This window comes from Bison bison, unplaced genomic scaffold (genome assembly GCF_000754665.1).
Source record: "Bison bison bison isolate TAMUID 2011002044 unplaced genomic scaffold, Bison_UMD1.0 scf7180017864525, whole genome shotgun sequence".
NCBI lineage: Eukaryota > Metazoa > Chordata > Mammalia > Artiodactyla > Bovidae > Bison > Bison bison.
Window position 1 is genome coordinate 1,694,091 of NW_011495076.1, and position 20,434 is coordinate 1,714,524.

At 35.1% G+C, this 20,434-nt stretch overlaps 1 protein-coding gene across 1 annotated transcript in view; it reads right to left on the reverse strand.

Annotated features, from left to right (window-relative positions):
- Window positions 1–20,434, reverse strand: part of DPY19L2 (dpy-19-like 2 (C. elegans)) — a 92,281-nt gene that overhangs the window by 15,175 nt on the left and 56,672 nt on the right. Inside the window, exons 13-17 of the mRNA XM_010831143.1 lie at window positions 18,704–18,784; window positions 16,660–16,761; window positions 15,401–15,472; window positions 12,915–12,961; window positions 6,279–6,303 (exon numbers count right to left, since the gene is read on the reverse strand). Of these exons, the coding sequence (XP_010829445.1) occupies window positions 6,279–6,303; window positions 12,915–12,961; window positions 15,401–15,472; window positions 16,660–16,761; window positions 18,704–18,784 (327 nt within the window). The remainder of the gene's footprint in view (window positions 1–6,278; window positions 6,304–12,914; window positions 12,962–15,400; window positions 15,473–16,659; window positions 16,762–18,703; window positions 18,785–20,434) is intronic.

Genomic DNA, 20,434 nt, shown 5'->3' on the forward strand with positions numbered 1-20,434 from the left:
GCGAAGTAAGCCAGAAAGAAAAACACCAATACAGTATACTAACACATATATATGGAATTTAGAAAGATTTAACAATAACCCTGTATATAAGACAGCAAAAGAGACACTGATGTATAGAACAGTCTTATGGACTCTGTGGGAGAGGGAGAGGGTGGGAAGATTTGGGAGAATGGCATTGAAACATGTATAATATCATGTATGAAACGAGTCGCCAGTCCAGGTCTGATGCACGATACTGGATGCTTGGGGCTGGTGCACCGGGACAACCCAGAGGGACGGTATGGGGAGGGAGGAGGGTTCAGGATGGGGAACACATGTATACCTGTGGCAGATTCATTTCGATATTTGGCAAAACCAATACAATATTGTAAAGTTTAAAAATAAAATGAAATTTTAAAAAAAAAGTAAAAAAAAAAAAAAGAAAGCTGTGGTACACACACACAATGGAATATTACTCAGGTATTAAAAAGAATGCATTTGAATCAGTTCTAATGAGGTGGATGAAACCGGAGCCTATTATAGAGAGCGAAGTAAGGCAGAAAGAAAAACACCAATTAGTACATTAATGCACATATATGGAATTTAGAAAGATGGTAACTATGATACTATATATGAGACAGCAAAAGAGACACAGGTGTAAAGAACAGATTGTTGGACTCTGTGGGAGAAGGCGAGAGTGGGATGATTTGAGAGAATAGCATTGAAACATGTCATATGTGAAATAGGTTGCCAGTCCAGGTTTGATGCATGAGGCAGGGTGCTCAGGGCTGGTACACTGGGATGTCCCTGAGGGATGGGATGGGGAGGGAGGTGGGAGGGAGGGTCAGGATAGGGAACACATGTACACCCATGGCTGATTCATGTGAATGTATGGCAAAAACTACCACAATATTGTAATTAGCCTCCAATTAAAATAAAAATAAAATAAAAATAAAACAGAATGACAAAAAGTGTACCTAAAGCTATTTTTTTCATTTTAAAATGATGTTTAAAAACTGAAATCTTTAATTTTTTAAAATAATTCTTGAACCCAAGTTTGGAATGTGGAAAATTTATTTCAAAATCAACCCTTCATTTTCCTTAGTCAGACTCACCCTTGAACAAAATCTGAATCATGCTTTGGAGAAAGAAAAGAAACCTACACATTTCACACCCAAATAGGTCCTTTTGTGGAGGGCCACTAAATCACAGATTGGTAGATTATGTGAGCCATCTACTTTAATCAACTACCCAAAACAGGGATCACTTCTATAAATCTATGAACAGAATATTCACCATTTCCGGGATAGGAATATGCCATAGGAGTACCTATTATAAAGACAGATGCTGTATATATGTGAGAAAATCTTTTCTAAAACTGAACTAGTGTTTTCCTGTAACTTCCACACCTATTGGTGCATCTCAGTTCTCAATTATCTAAAAACTGTAATTATGATTTTGCACTATTAACTTATGCTTTCTCTCCAAACAACAAACTATTCAACAATATAGTTCTATTAATCTGTGAATACAGAAGTGTATGGATTCCCAAAATATATTACTCAATACCAGTTTCTCAAAAGAAGTAATTTCTCCCCCAAATTCTGGATCACTTCAGTTTTTCAACTGAATAGCTCCAAATAAGTTGTATGTTATGACATATGCCTTCAGCTGTATGTCATATAAAGCCCTCTGGCTATAACAGAAAAACTTTGTTTATAATATAAAACACAAAATAAAATGGACTTAAATATAAAGGATCTAATATAAAGTAACCACAAAATATAATAAATTAGGGACTAGACAAAAGTGAAGTCTGATGCAATACTGACTGTCATGCTCAAAATGAGGTATGAGTAGGTCAAAAGAATATTCAGGAGTTAATTATTCTAAATGTTATCTCTCCCTAGCCCATCTTTTCACAAGTTCTTCACAGTATTATGATATTCCGGAACTAAATATTGTTTCTAAATCTCTTTCTTTTTCTTTCCTGTGAATTACTATGTATTCCTTCATTAATTTCTAAGCTCGTAACATAGAACAGCTGGCTAAAACTAACTAATATGATGGAACAAATAAAACACAAATACATTAAATTATGAGTAAAAAATCACAATAGACTCCACTAATCTAACAAACTTTAATAATATCATGACAGTAGGGAGGTGACCCAGGGGTTCATTTAGTGAGTTGAGATTTGCAGACTGTCCCTGATTCAGAGGGTTGGCACAAAGCAAGGAACTTAGAACTTACTCCCTGGTGAAAAAAGTATCCTAAGGATTTATTCAAAATCCTCACCTAATTTTGAAACAAGCTGGAATGTACAACCTTTCATTATCATATCACATTCAGAGTTTGTCAACATTTCTGCCTCTCACACCCTGTCATCCCTTAAGGTGAAGGGAAGTCGCTCAGTCATGTCCGACTCTTTGTGACCCCATGGACAGTAGCCAACCAGGCTCCTCCATCCGTGGGATTTCCAGGTAAGAATACTGGAGTGGGTTGCCATTTCCTTCTCCAGGGGATATTCCCGACCCAGGAATCGAACCCGGGTCTCCCGCATTGTAGGCAGACACTTAACCATCTGAGCCACCAGGGAAGTCAAGGTGAAAATAGTTCCATCCCAAACCAAAGAGATTTATCAAGTGTGAGTCACAAGTGGGAGTAGGATTAGGTGCCAGGAAGACACAAGACTTCACATTGGTACTGCCCAGAAAGCTATCATCTCCTTCTATAAGATCTACTATTTTTAGAAATTTAAATCTGTTTATGTATTAGGAGTTTAACATACCCACTTTAGTTTAAAAAAAATTAGAGATTTTCTATCACTGTCCTCTTTTTGGTCAGCTTGACTTATAACTGCCTTTCAAAAAAAAAAATATATAATCTTCTTTACTGCCAACAGACTAAAGTATTTAAAACTCAGATCTGACCACACCATCTCCAACTTCACAACAAGGTCCTGATAACGTCCAGCTTCTTTGCATACAAAGCTCCCACAGTCTAATGCTGCTTACTTTTCCCACCTTGTGATTTTTATCCATCAGCAACACTGATCTGCCTTATATCTATGGATAAATTTGGAAAACTCAGCCGTAGCCACAGAAAGGCAATGCCAACAAATGTTCAAACTACCGCACAATTGCATTCATCTCACATACTACCAAAGTAATACTCAAAATTTTCCAAGGTAGGCCTTAACAGTATGTGAATGAGAACTTCCAGATATTCAAGCTGGATTTACAAAAGGCAGAGGAACAAGAGATCAAATTGCCAATATCTGTCGGATCACTGAAAAAGCCTAAGTTGAGAAAAACATCTATTTCTGCTTTATCGACTATGCCAAAGCCTTTGACTGTGTGGATCACAATAAACTGTGGAAAATTCTGAAAGAGATGGCAATACCAGACCACCTAACCTGCCTCCTGAGAAACCTGCATGCAAGTCAAGAAGCAACAGTTAGAACAGGACATGAACAACAGACTGGTTCCAAACTGGGAAAGGAGTACATCGAGTTGTATATTGTCACCCTACTTATTTAACTTATATGCAGAGTACATCATGCAAAATGCCACCCTGGATGAAGCACAAGCTGGAATCAAGACTGCAGGGAGAAATATCAATAACCTCAGATATGAAGATGACATCACCCTTATGGCAGAAAGCGAAGAGAACTAAAGAGCCTCTTGATGAAAGTGAAAGAGGAGAGTGAAAAAGTTGGTTTAAAACTCATCATTCAGAAAACTAAGCTCATGGCATCCATTCCCATCACTTCATGGCAACTAGATGGGGAAAAAATGAAAACAATGAGAGACTTTATTTTCTTGGGCTCTAAAATCACTGCAGATGGTGACTGCAGCCATAAAATTAAAGGACATTTGGTCCTCGGAAGAAAAGCTATGACAAACATAGACAGCATATTAAAAAACAGAGACGTTACTTTGCCAACAAAGGTCTGTCTAGTCAAAGCTATGGTTTTTCTAGTAGTCATGTATGGATGTGAGAGCTGGACCATAAAGAAAGCTGAGTGCCAAAGAACTGATATTTTTGAACTGTGATGTTGAAGAAGACTCTTAAGAGTCGTCCAGGAGATCAAACCAGTCAATCCTAAAGGAAATAAGTCCTGAATATTCACTGGAAGGACTGATGCTGAAGCTGAAGCTTCAATACTTTTGCCACCTGATGTGAAGAACCAACTCATTGGAAAAGGCGCTGGGAAAGATTGACGGCAGGAGGAGAAGGGAACAACAGAGGATGGGATGGTTGCATGACATCACTGACTCAATGGACATGAGTTTGAGCAAGCTCTGGGAGTTGGTGATGGACAGGGAAGGCTGGCCTGCTGCAGTCCATGGAGTCACAAAGAGTTGGACACAACTGAGTCACTGAACTGAGCTAAACCAGATAAATTCATTACCTTCTGTCTTCCTTGCACACGTGCATCCTTTGTCTTCAGCTAGCTATTCCTCTATATACATTTTAAAAACCTTTCTCCAACTACCACATCCCCTCCACACAGATTTAATCACTTCTTCTGTACTACTTTTATATCTCCCTTTGTCATTGCACATATACTTATATGTTCTCATTTTTTCCTTCTACTATATACCTTCATTTCCATAGAAGTAGAAACTTGGTGTATAGTAGGCACATAATAAAGATTGAATGGATAAATATACAGAATTAACACAAAAGAGAAAAGTGGGCAAAATAAAAATAAATGGAGAAATGAATGACAATGAGAAGGTAGCAAACTAATGTGAAAAAGGGAGGCAGAAACTTAAGGAATACTTATGGAATTAGGTGGTTGCAGAGTGAATGACAAACAGCATAGATTTTGTTGCTACACTGCCTGGATTCATAGTACTTGGCTCTACAAAGCTCAGCTCACTCTAGCTTTCTGACTTTAGGCAAGTTACTGACCATCTCTTTGCAACATTTTTTTTTAATCTGTGAAATAAAAAGTAATAGTATTTACATCAGTGGGTTGTTGTGAGAATGAAAGTATAAAAGTATGTAAATAACTACCCTCCCCAACCAAAATACCTGGCACATAGGAAGCAGAAAGTGCTGACCACTCCTCTAGGAGCGCTGGAAACGGATTGGCAGTGGATAAATGGAAGATTTACTGCAAATTTGCTGTGAGACCTTAGGTGAACTGTTTCATTTCTCCAGGTCTCCAGTTCTTGGCAGAGACTCTTTGCTTTTATTCCTAGAAACACAGCAAGATTCCACTTCCCAACTTCCCTGGCAGTCAGGTGTGGCCATATGTCTGAGTTCTGGCTGTGAGCAGGAAGCGATATTTGTCTCTTTTCCAGGGGTAGCTCTTACAAAGCCTCCAGTGTGCAGTGTTCTTTTTTCTTTGTTGGCTTGTACAAATCAAGCCTGAAAACCACATATTAAAGATGGCAGAACCATAGGTGGAAGGAATCTGGGTCCCTGAAACACTGCTTGTTGGAGAACGACCTGCTAATCCGAAACTCTGGTTTTAACTTTATGTGAGCAAAGAATTAAACTTCCACTGAGTTAAGTCATTTTGATGTTATCATTTATCTTTAACAGCTAATATCATTTAATTAACATGATTTTCTTATTTGCAAAGTGGGAATAATATTATGAGATTCAAACAGCACAGTACATGGCACATAGTAACTATTCAAAACACATTGTTTATCATCATAAGCTATTCCTATTAAGTTCACAATCAGTGGTCCTTTCATGTAAATTTGACCTGTCCCTTCAGACTCAAAGTTCTATTACTTAGGAAATCATATTTCTAGCCCATGCTATTTTTTCTCTTATTGCAGAACAATTTAGCACCATAAAAAAAAAGACTATCCTGTTTTGTTCTCCACTGAAAAATTAGATGTATCTGAGAGCAGGAACACTGCTATACTATCTGGTTTATCCTATAACACTGCTAAGATTATAACTGATTGACCATCAAGTCTGTGTGTGGCAAAGTCACCAGTCACAGTACCTACCCTGATGGCCCATAGCTGATTGGCTCAGCGGGCTAGAAATTAATGTTTATTATTGTTGAATGAATGAATGAATGAAGGTAATTTAATTTAATTATACTCAGTGGTCATAAATCAGCTTTCTGGTTGTAAAGTCCTTACTACTCTTCAAAATTGAGAGCAGCTTAAAAAGTGGGAAGATCAGCAGAAATTTACTATCAGTATTGAACCACTTTAGCACTGCTGATGGTACATGGGCAGCAAGGTTATACCTTTGTGAATATCCTTGAACTTAAATATAATACACAAATCTAGCAGAGATTAAAATGAAAGCTTTACCTCACCATGTTCAAGGAGCTGTTTTCTGGAATAAAACAAAAATATTCTCTATTAACTGACTGTTCATTATACTATGATTATATCAGAATGAACCTCCACTTATTTGTTCTTATATTTTAAATAAATTAATATATAAATAAAGCTGTTAGGTAAAAATTACTAAGTTCTACCAAAAAATTACTAAATTAGATAAAAATTACTAAAAACAATGGAAATTTAAAAGGCATGATTTATAGTCATTCTATTTAAAGTATATCAAAATGCTCTTCTTTGGTTAAGATAAAATGGGTTTTACTGATTGCTAAATACTCCCTTTGGAGAAATAAATAATAAAAAGAACATTTATTAAATATTCAATCACATACATATATTATGCTTTAGATAAGCACTGCTGTGACTTTTGAGTTATTTTTATTTTTCATAATTATAAATATGAACATCCTTGCACTTAAAACTCTGTAAGCATCTCTGAGTATTTCCTTAGGATAAATTTCTAGAATAAATTTTTTGGGTAAAGCATATAAATATTTTTAGTTCCACAAAAGTTGTTTTAGAAATTTTCTAAATATTTACGTCTAAAAATTTACTAAAATTTTATGGCATACCTACTGTATTCCAGACACTATGCAGTGAACACAGTGTGAACAGAACAGATCCTGTTCTTATTCTCCACAATTTGTGTTAGATTGGGAAGAGGTACAAGACTGCTTATTTTACTTCCCGTTGTAAAGACAATATTTCACTTTTATAACAAAGCTTTGTAGTATAAAAGGCCTTCTCATATGGATTTTGGGTTTGGCAAGAGAAGTAAGACAGTATAAATATGAAAGTATGAAGTATAAGGAAGTTCAGGGGCACACACAGATCCAGAGATTTAAAAAAAAAAAAGAGTAGTGAGGGGAAGGCCACTGAGAAGAGTACTGAAATCACTCAATTATTTTGCCACCACTGCAGCTCCTTCCTGACTTCTGCAGTCAAGGGTGGAAGTGGGCGTGGATGGGTGGGTTCCCACATGTCCAGAAACCTGTCAGTCACAACAGAATCCTGTAGTGAGTGATTGCATGTAAGGAAGAGGCCTGGTAGGTAAGTATTATAATCACCAAAGACCCCAACAATAACTATGGATACAAATAAATCTAGTAACTAATTTAGAATATAAGTATACAATCAAATCATGAGAAACAAATAGGATGGAAGAAAAACACCAAGATAAATGAGCAAATGAACTCTCAAGAAAGTGTTAATGTAAGTAATAAGAGTATTAAATGAAATTTCCAATTATTATCTTCACAGATGCTTAAGAGAACACTGTATCCATACAAATAAAACAAGCTGTAATAAAAAAGAGCTTTCAGAGATAATTTTAAAAACTAATTTGCCAAATTTAAAACCTTAAAAAAAGGTCAAATAGCAGTGTACACAACTGAAAGTTGTGTTGAAGATGCATTCATGAAATTCTGAGAAGAGAAAAAAGAAATAAAAAATATGATAAATATAATAATAGATGTTCAAAAAAGAGAGGCTAAAGCAAAAGAGAGAGGGAAAGAGAATATCCTTTGAGCTAAAGAAAAATTTGAGTGTTCAGATTAAAATTTCCATGAATAATTATATAAATAGAGCAGAAACTTTATTTAGAGAATAACAGCTGAAAATCTGCAACTCTGGAGAGAGATATGGACATTCAAGTACATGAAGCTCATAGGTAACTCCCCACACACACTGCAAATTCACTAGATATAATAAAACTGTCAAAAGCAAAAAATGAACTTCGAAAACAAAAAATCATCTCATATAAGGGAACCCCTGTAAGGCTATCAGCAGATTTCTCAACAGAAACCTTGCAAGCCAGGAGAGACTGGGATTCTTAAAAGTGCTCAAATAAAAAAAATCTGCCATCTAAGAATACTTTACCTAGCAAAGCTGTCTTTCAGATGAAGGTGAGAAAGACTTTCCCAGAAAAACAAAGTTGAAGGAGTCATCATCACTAGACCTGCCTTATAAGAAATGCTAAAGAGAGTCCTTCAAGCTGAAATGAAAGAATGCTCATTAGTAACATAAACATACACGAAAGCATAAAATTAGCTAGTAAAAGTAACTATATGGTCAATCTGAGAATACTGTAATACTGTAATAGTGGTGTGTAAATCACTTAACTCTAGTATAAAAAGACTGAAGCATTAAAAAATAAATATAGCTACAATAATTTGCTAACTCATACACAATATAAGGAGATATAGATTGTGACATCAAAAGCATAAAATGGGGACGAGGGAAGTAAAAAAGCAGAATTTTTATATATAAATGAAGTTGAGCTGTTATCAGCTTAAAATAGACTCATAACTATAAGATGTATTATGATAACCACACAGCAAAAACGTGCAACAGATATGCAAAAGATAAAGGAATAAAAGTATACCACTATGAAAATCATCACATGATGAAGAAAGATAGCATGAAAGGAAGACAGACACTACAAAACAGAAAGAAAACAAGATGGCAAAAATAAGCCATCCCTATCTATTAATAATTAAGTATAAATTGATTAAATTCTCTAAAGACAAAGAGTGGCTAAATGGATAAAAAATAAGACCCAATCATGCTGCCTATGAGAGTCTCATTTTAGTTTTAAGGATATGCATGAAGGATACACACTTTTAAGTGAATGGATGACAAAAAATATCCCACTAAAATGGAAGTAAAAAGAAAGCATGGGTGAGCATGGGTGTGTGTGTGTGTGTGTGTAATCAGGAGAATCAGCCTAAGTTGAAAAATGTAACACGAGGTACAGGATTTCCCAGGATATCCAGATCAGGCCTGTTGGAAATTTATCATCAAACCTTTGAGGATGACATGGCACTTTAGATGATCACAAAGATCTAAGATCTTGATAATGTATAAACTTTAGATAAAAAGTCCCTGAGAGGTCTCCTTCCCATCTCTCTTTGTTACTTGCATGTGTCCTCAATAGGTTTCTAATCAGTATACTTTTCCTCTGCAGACACTACACACAGAAAAAGTCCTTCCTGGCATTAAGGGACAGAAAGCTACTGAAACTGGAAAACCTGACTGTCGATCAATGCTGCTTTCAGAGAAAGGTCTTGATCAAAAGGGAGAAAGAAAAAAAAAAAATGGAAATCTCAATTAAATAGGAGTTGGGAGACAAGAAGGGGGCACTTTCATGCCCTGAAACAATAGAAGAGTCAAACAAGAAGAATAAGGATTCCTCTTCTTTCCTGGCAAGTAGTCAGCCAATGAAAAGCCATGAACTTTTTTGTTTACTATAGCTCTCACAACTTTGTTTTCCCTTCCATAAAAGTGTTCTCTTCTCCTTGCTGTGCAGGGACTTGCATGTGGCTCACCATGGTGGTAAACCTCAAAGTGCAATCCTCTGCTGATCCCCAATAAACCCAATTTTGCTGAAGAAATTATCTGGCAGTCCAATTATTTTGTTAGGTCAACAATGAATAAAGGAAATGTGGCATGTGTGTATACTCTAATACAACAGAGTATTATTCCACCATAAAAAAAAAAAAGAAAAACAAGGAAATCCTGGCATTTGCCACTACATGGATAAACCTGGAAGGCATTATGGTATGTGAAATAGGGCAGACAGGGAAAGACAAATATTTTATGGTATCACTCCTATGTGGAATCTAAAAGTGACCCCCAAAAACGTAAAAGAAAGAGCAGAATGGCAGTTGCCAGGGTCTGGGGACTGGGCATAATGATGTGATGTTCCTTAAAGGGTACAAGCATTTAGTTATAAGATGAAGAAATTCTGAGGAAGCAATGTACAGCATAGTGACTATACTTGATAATACTGCACGGTATACTTGGCATTTGCTAAGACGGTAGGCCTTAAGTATCTACACACATACAAACACTCACAGTAACTCTGTGAGTTGATAGATGTGTTGAATGTGTTAATTAACTTTGTTGTGGTGATCACTTCACAAAATTTATGAATATCAAATCATTGCATTATCTACTTTACACATATTTATTTTGCAAAAAACTATGAAAGAGAATATGGGGAACTATTTTTATGATACTGATGTGGGGAAGTGTATCTAAGCGCAGAAATGAACAGAAAACAGAGAGTGTACAGTTGTGATTGTATAGAAATTTTAATCTTCTATAGAGCACTGACCATTAATAAGTTACAAACTGACATTCTAGAGTAAAGCCTGTTATACACATAACAGACAAAAGACTACTGTCTATACTATAAAAAGACACCATAAATAAATTTTCAAATGGACAAAATAGAAATACAAATAGCCAACAGACATATGGAAAGATGTACTTCACTGGTAAAAATGTAAAACTTCACTTCACTTTGTAAAATGAGTTACTTCTTAAAAAACTACCAGTAAGAAAATGTGATTAAGAAAACTTAATAACATTGGTGTTCACAGACATGCAGAGACATGGACACTCTCACCATTATTCTCTCAGTATCCATCAAACTGTAAAATATTCATAGCTTATGACCCAGCAGTCCCATTTCAAATATGTTAACTATTCTAAATACTGAAATAAGTGTCCAAATGAATGTGTATAAAGTCGGTAATTACTCATAGCATTGGTTGTTATGACAAAAAGAGAAGTATAATCTAAACTCCACTAATGTGAGAATGGCTAAGTACACGATAGTCACTCGTGATAATGAATAAATAAAACATGGGGACTACTATGAAGTATGAGCAAGATGCCCAAGAGAAACTGCTAAATAAAGGGAAAGTTACAGAGTAATACCAGTAAAAAAAAATACACTGTGCTTTCAGAAGTATTTACTGCAATGATACAAACTAAGCCATTTATAAACAGCACTAATTGAGGAATACATCTAAGAGACGGGAATATTTCTTCTTTTCTTGATATACTGTTTTTTCTGATTGTATCACCATAAGCATACAGTTGGCCCTTGAACGACACAACAGTGAGGGGTGCAGTTGAAAGTCTGAGTATAAATTACAGTCGGCTTTCCATATACTTGGTCCCTCTGTATCCTGAAATTCAATTAACCACAGATCTAGTAATAATATAGTGTTTATTACTGTAAAAAGTTTGCAAATAAGTGGAACCACGCAGTTCAAATCCATGTTGTTCAACAGTCAACTGTACTATTTTTGTGGTTTAAAGGACCCTTCTGCCCAGATACCCATAGAGAGCCAGAACTTTCAGGAATGTAATCACCAAGAAAGACCTCATTTCCACCCACTTGCCCCTCAAGTCTGTCCTTTACATGGTTGTTGTTGTTTCAGTCACTAAATCATGTCCAAGTCTTTCGTAACCCCAAAGACTGTAGTCCACCAGGCTCCTCTTTCTCTGTTCATGGGATTTCCAGGCAAGAATATCAGAGTGAGACATTTCCTTCTCCAGGGGTTCTTCATGACCGACAGGTGGATTCTTTACCACTGACTGAGCCACCATACCCGCTCAGTTTTTTTGAGACAGCAGCCATGTATCATGGGCTTCCCAGGTGGCACTGGTGGTAAAGAACTCACTGGCCAACGCAGGAGACATAAGAGACATGGTTTTGATCCCAGAGTGAGGAAGATACCCTGGAGGAGGGTGTGGAAACCCACTCCAATATTCTTGTCTGGAGAATCCCATGGACAGAAGAACCTGGAGGGCTATAGTCCACAGGGTTGCAAAGAGTCATTCAAGACTGAAGTAGCTTAGCACACTTGCCATGCACCCCTTCATCATCTATTATTCAATTAAATATCTCAAGTCTCTTAATGCACTCCTTATATGAATAGTTTTCAGAGCTCTAAAAACATTGTTTTTAGAATGTCAAGACACATCCTCTGGGCTCCATCTGACCAGAACAAGGTAGAGTGGATCTATTAATTCTCTTGATTTGGAAACAATTTCAACAAATAAGATTTTACCATTTCAAGTATAAGATTCTAATTAGCTCTTCTGGCTACCATACAAAGTTGTTTACTGAAAATATAAGCAGAGGGCATAGGGTTCATGGAAGCCCTGTGCACTAATTTTACAATTTTTCTGTAAATATAAATTGGCCTAAAAAATAAACTTTATTAAAAAACAATAAATCTAATGGCTATATGTACAAATATAATGCAATCTGAGTTAAAATTTTTTCTCAGATGAAGTTTTCCTCACAATTTACTTCTCATGTCCTATAACAGTGTGTGCTTTAGTTATATTTTGCTTGTATTTGTTTATACCATAATTCTAGTAACTACTAAAACCACAAATAAATGTAATAAAACAGTTTTAACCATAAATGTAGGAAAAACTATTCCATGAATACTCAGAAAAGCAAGTTGCTTTCTCTGAAAGTTAAAAAAAATCACCAAAAATAACTTCAGCTTACTTCTGTTTACTGACTTTAAATTGTAGTGGTATATGAAATTAAACCAATTTAAACTTTGAGTTAATTCACAAATATAAATCCTTCAAAACAAGTCCAAATACATAAAAGAGACACAGCCATCATACAGTCTTTTTTTTTTCTTTCCAAGAAGAAGAAATCTAAGTTTGGTTCATGTTTCCTTTCGTAATCGTAATGGTGAAGTTTAATGTACATTCATTTGGAAAACTGATATTATAGTAAGTTATTTAATAACTGAATATTAAAAACAACTATGATATAATTACCTTAGATAAGTGTTTGCACACAAGACACACAGAATATCACGAAAAGCCTGTGAACAGAATCAAATTGATGAAACGTCTAAGGAATTAAGTGGTATTTAAAATGCCCTGATTCATTAACAAAGACATCCCTACTAGAAAGAAGTATTTTTGTTGTTAAAACAAGTCCTTGGGAACAATGTAGTTCCAGCTCTGCCTTAGGAAAGCAGTATCTTGAAGTTGTAACCTCCTTTTCTATGAAAATAAAAGGTACTAGAGTAAATCTTTTGGGTCTAAAATTCTAAGGTTTATATATGGGTAACTTCTGACTGGAGTTTAAATTTATATTTTACTAGATGCAAGTGAGCTGTAGTTGGGGGACTGGTTTCCACAAAGGAGGCAGGTTTCTCCAGGTATTTCAGAGGCTATGTCAAACTTCTAAGAAATTAGGACTCTCTCTCTATCTCTGTCTACAAAGACTATATTCCTACCTCAAACTCTTGATTATTATAAAATTAGCTGTGGCGTACCTGCTTCCCTGGTCTACCTCAGCCTGAAGTGACTGCTACAGAAGGCTTAAGAGCACTTATCAAGATGTATCAGCTAATGATGAGAGAGGGAGGAGTAAAGATGAGTATGAAGCTAACGTTGGCCAAAGAGGTTTCAGCAGCATTTATAGACAAGAAATTTACAAGAACTTAAAATGTTGTACTCTGCATGATATGTGGCTTATAACTCACAGATAAACATTGAAAAAATACATAATAAAATTTGGACTCAAATGTTAAATCTAAGTTTAGAATTTTTAACTTCTCTCATTGATCCAAGAGCATCCTGCAAGGAAGAATGTTTCAAATAACAAAAATGAGATTACACTCCTTGTGACAAGCAAAAGCCTATTCAAAGGTACAGACAACAGAACACACACATTTATAGGAGTCTAAGATTCAGTAGTGTCATGGTAGAATCATACTACACATGTCTTGCTCCTTTCCTTCCCAGAAGAGATTTCACACAAGTGAAAAGTTAAATGAACATCAGAAGTATCCCTGATGTGGAAAATAAGCCATAACAGGACAAATAAAGACTGAGGCATTTATGTGGATGCAAAAGTGGAGTTAAGCTTTAATGGCTGCAGGGATGGTTATGTCTGTGTATACGTGTGGGGATGTTATGTCTGTGTATATGTATATATGTGTATACGTGTGGAGATGGTTATGTCTGTGTATATGTCTGGGGATACGTGTGTCTGCATGCCAGCTACTGCACAAACATGGTTTGAGCTGTGGTATGTTTGGGGGCTAGTATTACATTTATGAGGCTTTATATCTTTATTTTTAAAATAGTTAATAGTAGATCTAGCTGTCATTTTCTCCTGTGCTGGATATTTCCCCCACTGAATAGTTAATTCTTGCATTAGTACTTCCAAGTGGGACCTCATAAGAGTAACAGAAGCTGACATGATGGAATAGAGAAATTGGCTAATCTCGACTGAGCTAAGCAGGGTCAAAGCAAGGGAGAGCAGCAAACTTGTGTGCGGTTTACTCACTCCCTCTCATCACCTCTGTCTATCCTGACACTTTCCAAGTGGTGCCTAGGGAACTAGACCAGGGGTGAAGCAGCACAGATGTAGAGGGAATGTCTTTCTCACTCATAAATTAGTCATCTTCGATGTGAAAACAAAATAATAAGAAATGTGGGATCTGAAACTACATAGAAAGATAGGCAATTTGACTTTAAATATAGAATACTGACTTCAACAGAACCAGCTGAAGTAGAGACAACTTGCTGTGACAGTAGAGAAATAATGTTACTGCTATCTGCTTAAAAGCATAAAACACCTACTGACTAAAGGCAGGGCAATTTTTCAATGATATAAATAAAGACGGTTCAAAATTGCTAAAAAACTGAGGACCCACTGTCTTTAACCAGGCTTTCAGATAAACTACTCCCAGACCAAGAAAATCTTCCAGTAGTATTTTAAACACTAGCTTTTCTATGGTGATAATACTATCTTTTTTGTGTGTGAAAACAGTGAACAGTAGAGAATGGTATTTTAATGGCTATACAAATTTCTATTCATGTTTCAAAATGGATGAAGACTTCTTCGAATGTGTCTTATTTTGAAAGATACTGAAAATGTATTCTACTTTTCTTTTTTAGTACTAATAACAATTGCAATTATCTAATCACTTGGGAAATTCTTTGTTTATTGTTCCCACTGGATCAGACTGTGAGTTTCCAGAGAGGGTGGACTCGTCTTATTCACCCCAGCGTACCTACAGTGTTAACATAGTTCTTACCAGACAGTGGGTAACTGACACGCTTCTTTTGAAAGAATAAATAAAATTAAAAACTCCATATAAAGTGAGATAAAGAAAAATCTGAATAAAAAAAGGTTTCAGGGAGGGGAAGAGTCATCCTAAAAGTAAGACAGAATTCTGAGCTATTAGCACTAACCTAAGTCCTTGTCTTAAACCCAAAAGCAAGTAAAAAAATTTTTTAAATACCTTTTTAAAGATAACATAAGTAATCACCACAACAATTGGAAGCAGTAATGTCTTTGAATATCGCACTGGCGTCTGAAATATAGCAAATTATTCCAAACATTTTTTATTAAAGTTTATACTACTATAAAAGTCTATGTCAAATTGTCACAATGAGATTTCTTAAAGGTAAAAGATATCTTTGTCATTAACAGAATATATATTATCAAGTTTCATATTCTAACATAAGAATCAAAATTATAATGAGTTGCACAAATATATCAAAAATTATAATGATAAAAACTATTAAAGCAAAATTAGCTATGGATATTATTTTTTCCTTTCTTGAGTTTTATTTCCTTTATTTATATAATAGTAAGTTTTAAAATGTGTGTTTATTGATCCCTGGGCCCTAGATTATCATCTCCTGGGCTTTAAGTTTCTATTATTTTCATTTGTGAAACTATAGGACTAACAAGGGAGAAAGACTAAGTAATTACTGTGCTTGCTAAGTCACTTCAGTCGTGTCCGACTCTGTGCGACCCCATAGATAGCAGCCCACCAGGCTCCTCCGTCCATGGGATTTTCCAGGCAAGAGTACTGGAGTGAGGTGCCATTGCCTTCTCCAAAGTAATTACTGTAAGTATAAATAAATACTGAAACAAAAGCAGCAGCTAAATAATTCTCATGAGTTGTGATAGGGAGTGATTTACCACTTAACTACATGATACATTTCTTAAAGGCAGGAACCAAGTTATTTAACTCTTTGTAGTCCTATTACAAACTGCCTCATAGATAATTAATGGTCAATAATTGTTTTTGAATGAATGTATGACTGATTTGACAGATAAGAGAATAATATATGATTACTAGCATATTTACTTGGCAACATTTTATTATAAAATTTTGTAATATTTGAGATATTAAGTGAAAGAAAATTGAATTTTAAAAAAATAAAACAGTAATTTGGGTTTATTTTTCCTGAAGGCTCTCATACCTCCAACTGACCTAGATTATGAAAAGTAACTGAACTGCAATAATAGTAATTGACCATAGGTCACATCCTGTGCACTTGCCCTGGTAGGGGCCACTGTTTACTGATTTTACATGTACGAAACTAGATGAGAATGGCCATATTATTAGCAAAAGTTATCATAAAAAATGATAAGAATAAATAAACTGGGTGTTTCTAAATAAAATTTTTGAGTTTCAGATTAAAGAGAAACTTAAGAGCAAGAACTCATCATACCTGTAAAGGAAAAAAATAAAAGAATCATTCATACCGCTGTTTCCATGAAGTCAAATTCAGGAGCACAGGTGTAAATTAAGGTATCAAAATCTGTATATCTTAAGATTCTGGCGGCAATAAGGTCACTCAGGCGAATCTGGAAGAAAAATTAAAATTATAAAAATAATTATAGTTAATAATAATTGATTTGCTGCAGCAGTAATAATGTCTACAGAGAAGATATATCCATGGTACATGGATGCCCCTTCAAGAAAACAAAAAATACAGTGAACCCCATTATGTGCTGAGTTATGAAAAAAATTGAAAAAAAATAGAAATATCAAGAGAAATGAAAAGGAAAAAGAAGTCAGGAAAAATAAGTAAATAAGATGATAATATAAAGAATGAGCTAAAATCAACATTTGCTGGGCACAAACCACCATGCAGTTGACCATGAAATTTTATGATCAGATCATTTATCAAGAACAAAACATTTCATGTTAACCCCTTTTACCACATATTGTAAATCATTAACAAATTTTCTGTGTGTTGTCATTTTCACAAAGCCTCATACATTAAGGACAATTTTTTGGTGCTTCTTGAATTTTTCAGACATACATTGAAGCCATTAACAACGAAGCTATTCTTCAAGAGAATTACAACAACTATACATACCACTCTGATTTAGTTACTTGGTCTGGAAGGCCTTTAAAATAAATACCATCAACTAAATCCAATGTAGAACTATTTTCTACTGATCATTTATTATTTACTTTGGTGAGACAATTATTTTTACGCTGCATCCTTAGAAGGTAAGAAAAATATCTGGTATGCAAAGCAGTAATTCAAATTACTTTACAAGAACATAAATTATTTATATCAACTTCGATGATTATGGTTTTCAATTACTCATTATTGCATTATCTACCAGTACCAAACATACTTCACAGTTAAACTTTATTTTTCCAATTTAGAGTAGGGCTGGTGACTAATGATAATTTAACCAAGCCACTTTAGTTTCAAGTCTTTCTCACAGTTGTCACATAGAAGTCACTTAAGAATACCAAGGGTGTATGTGTGTGTGTATGTTTTAGGATTTGTAAAGAGTTGAGTGACAATGTAGGGCAAGTCAAGAAAGAAAATCACAGATCAACTTAATAGTAACTTGAGATGCCTAAATAAAGTTTACCATAAAATATACATCCCCTAAAGAATAAAAATTTAAGAATGACAAATAAACCTAATAAACCATAATGCAGAGCTAATAGTAAATGACAAATCCTTATATTTTGAAATTTCATTTACCATTAATAGGGCCAATTGTACTGGATAATGATAGCACTTGTCATTTTAAGAGAGTTAACTATGATAATCCCTTGTTAAGTTTGAAGCAATTTCATCAGCAGACAGGGTTCTAACTGGAGAGTACCTGATATGGTAAATTTCAGGGTAGATTATTGCATGATACACTTATCTATCTTCTATCCAAACAGAAAGTGCTAAAAATCAAAAGTTAAATTCATGCACTGCTTTCTATTCCCTAAACAAATTAGCTGATAGGAATTTATCTTTGAAAACAGCCATCATTTGAGGCATGAGCCTTAAAACAGACAGAAACACTGTACATTAGGGATGTGGTCCATATATGTTCTAGAAGATGAAAAGATACAGAATTTTTATCATATTCTTTATATAAGAAAATTTTAAAGATATCAAATCACACCTTTAGTGTCTAATTATAAATAAAACTTTGAGTTCTATACTTCAAAGTTGAGGACAGACTGTTCATATTTACATTTATAATGAATCAGTAACTTGCTAAACAAATTATTTGTATTTTAACCAAAATATAACCAACTATTTAACATAATTTTTCCAAGAAGGTTTAGTCACCATTCATTAATGTACTTTTTTCTTAGTGGGCTGAAAAAAATCTACAGGATTTTAGTACTGACTCTGCCAATAACCAGCTTGGGACTTTGAAGAAGGTACTCAGCCTCCATAAAATATAGAGGTTTCATTTTAAAATAGATGGTTTCAAAGTCTTCTCCAACTATGCATTTACAGAACTCTTAATGTTCTGACTAGAAAGTACTTACATGGTCTGAAACACCTAAAATTTTAGATGTCAGAAATTTCAAAATGATTGTTCCAAAAAACCAAGCACTACCTTGAATTACCTAGAAAATAAACAAAATAGATGAAGTCAGAAGACTAAAAAGCTCTTTCTCTTGGAAATTATTAATAACAAACATTCAAATAACAAGTCCTAAGTGAAAGGGAAACACAAACTTGAAGAATTTTTAAATAAAAAAAATTAAAAAAAATTTTTTTAAATAAGGTAATGAAAACTACATACTAGAAACTAAGGAATGTATGTAACACAGTGATCAGAAGAAAATGCATGTCCTCAAAAACTTTTATCAATAAAATAATGGGGGAGAATGGATACATGTATATGTATGGCAGAGTCCCTTTGCTGTTCCACTGAAACTATCACAACACTCTTAATCAGCTATATCCCAATGCAAAATAAAAAGTTTGTAAAAATTAGAGTAAAAATAAATGAAAAGCCTGACTCAAACATCTAGATAAAAAAAAAAAACAAAATTAAAAGGAAACACGTGAAAGGAAATACTCAAAATAGTCAATTATATTTACACCTATGTGTATCCATTTTGTTGTCCTTTATTTCTTCTGAATGTTCTAAGATTCTTTCTCTCATCATTTACTTCCTGCTTCAAGGACTTCCATTTAAGGGTTGCTCTGCTAAAAACAAATTCTTAGTTTTCCTTCATCTGAGAATACGTTTTACTTCCTCTTCATTTCAAAAAGACACTTTCACTGTATATGTAAATTATCATTCACAATTCTTTCCAGCATTTTTCAAATGCTGTGCCACATCCTTCTGGCTCCCATAGTTATAGAAAAGAAGTCTGGTGTGATTGAAATCTGTTTGGGCCTAAAGGTAATATCCCATTTCTCCCTGTTTTCAAAACTTTTTCTTTGCCTTTAGTTTGCAGCAGTTTATGATTGTGCCTTAACATGGATTTTGTTAGCTTTATCCTACTTTGGATTCACTCAGTTTCATGACATATATACATATATACATACACATACACATGCATATGGCTACTTTTGGGTTGCTAATCTTTTCTTTTGTATTTTAGATCCATGGAGTCATTTTTAGTATATATGGAATTTAAAAATCTATGTTCATGAGTAAAGCGAAGTTGAAAGTGAAGTTGCTCAGTCGTGTCTAATTCTTTGCGACCCCATAGACTATAGCCTACCAGGTTCCTCTGTCCATGGGATTTTCAGGCAAGAACACTGGAGTGGGTTGCCATTTCCTTCTCCAGGAGATCTTCCCAACCCAGGCACTGAACCCAGGTCTCCCTGAGTGTTCATGAGTAAACCTAGGCTTAACCATACTGTTCATGCCTGACCTTCAGTTCAGTTCAGTAGCTCAGTCGTGTCCGACTCTTTGTGATCCCATGAATCGCAGCACACCAGGCCTCCCTGTACATCACCAACTCCCAGAGTTCACTCAAACTCATGTCCATCGAGTCGGTGATGCCATCCAGCCATCTCATCCTCTGTCGTCCCCTTCTCCTCCTGCCCCCAATGCCTCCCAGCATCAGAGTCTTTTCCAATGAGTCAATTCTTCGCATGAGGTGGCCAAAGTATTGGCGTTTCAGCTTTAGCATCAGTCCTTCCAATGAACACCCAGGACTGATCTCCTTCAGAATGGACTGGTTGGATCTCCTTGCAGTCCAAGGGACTCTCAAGAGTCTTCTCCAACACCACAGTTCAAAAGCATCAATTCTTCG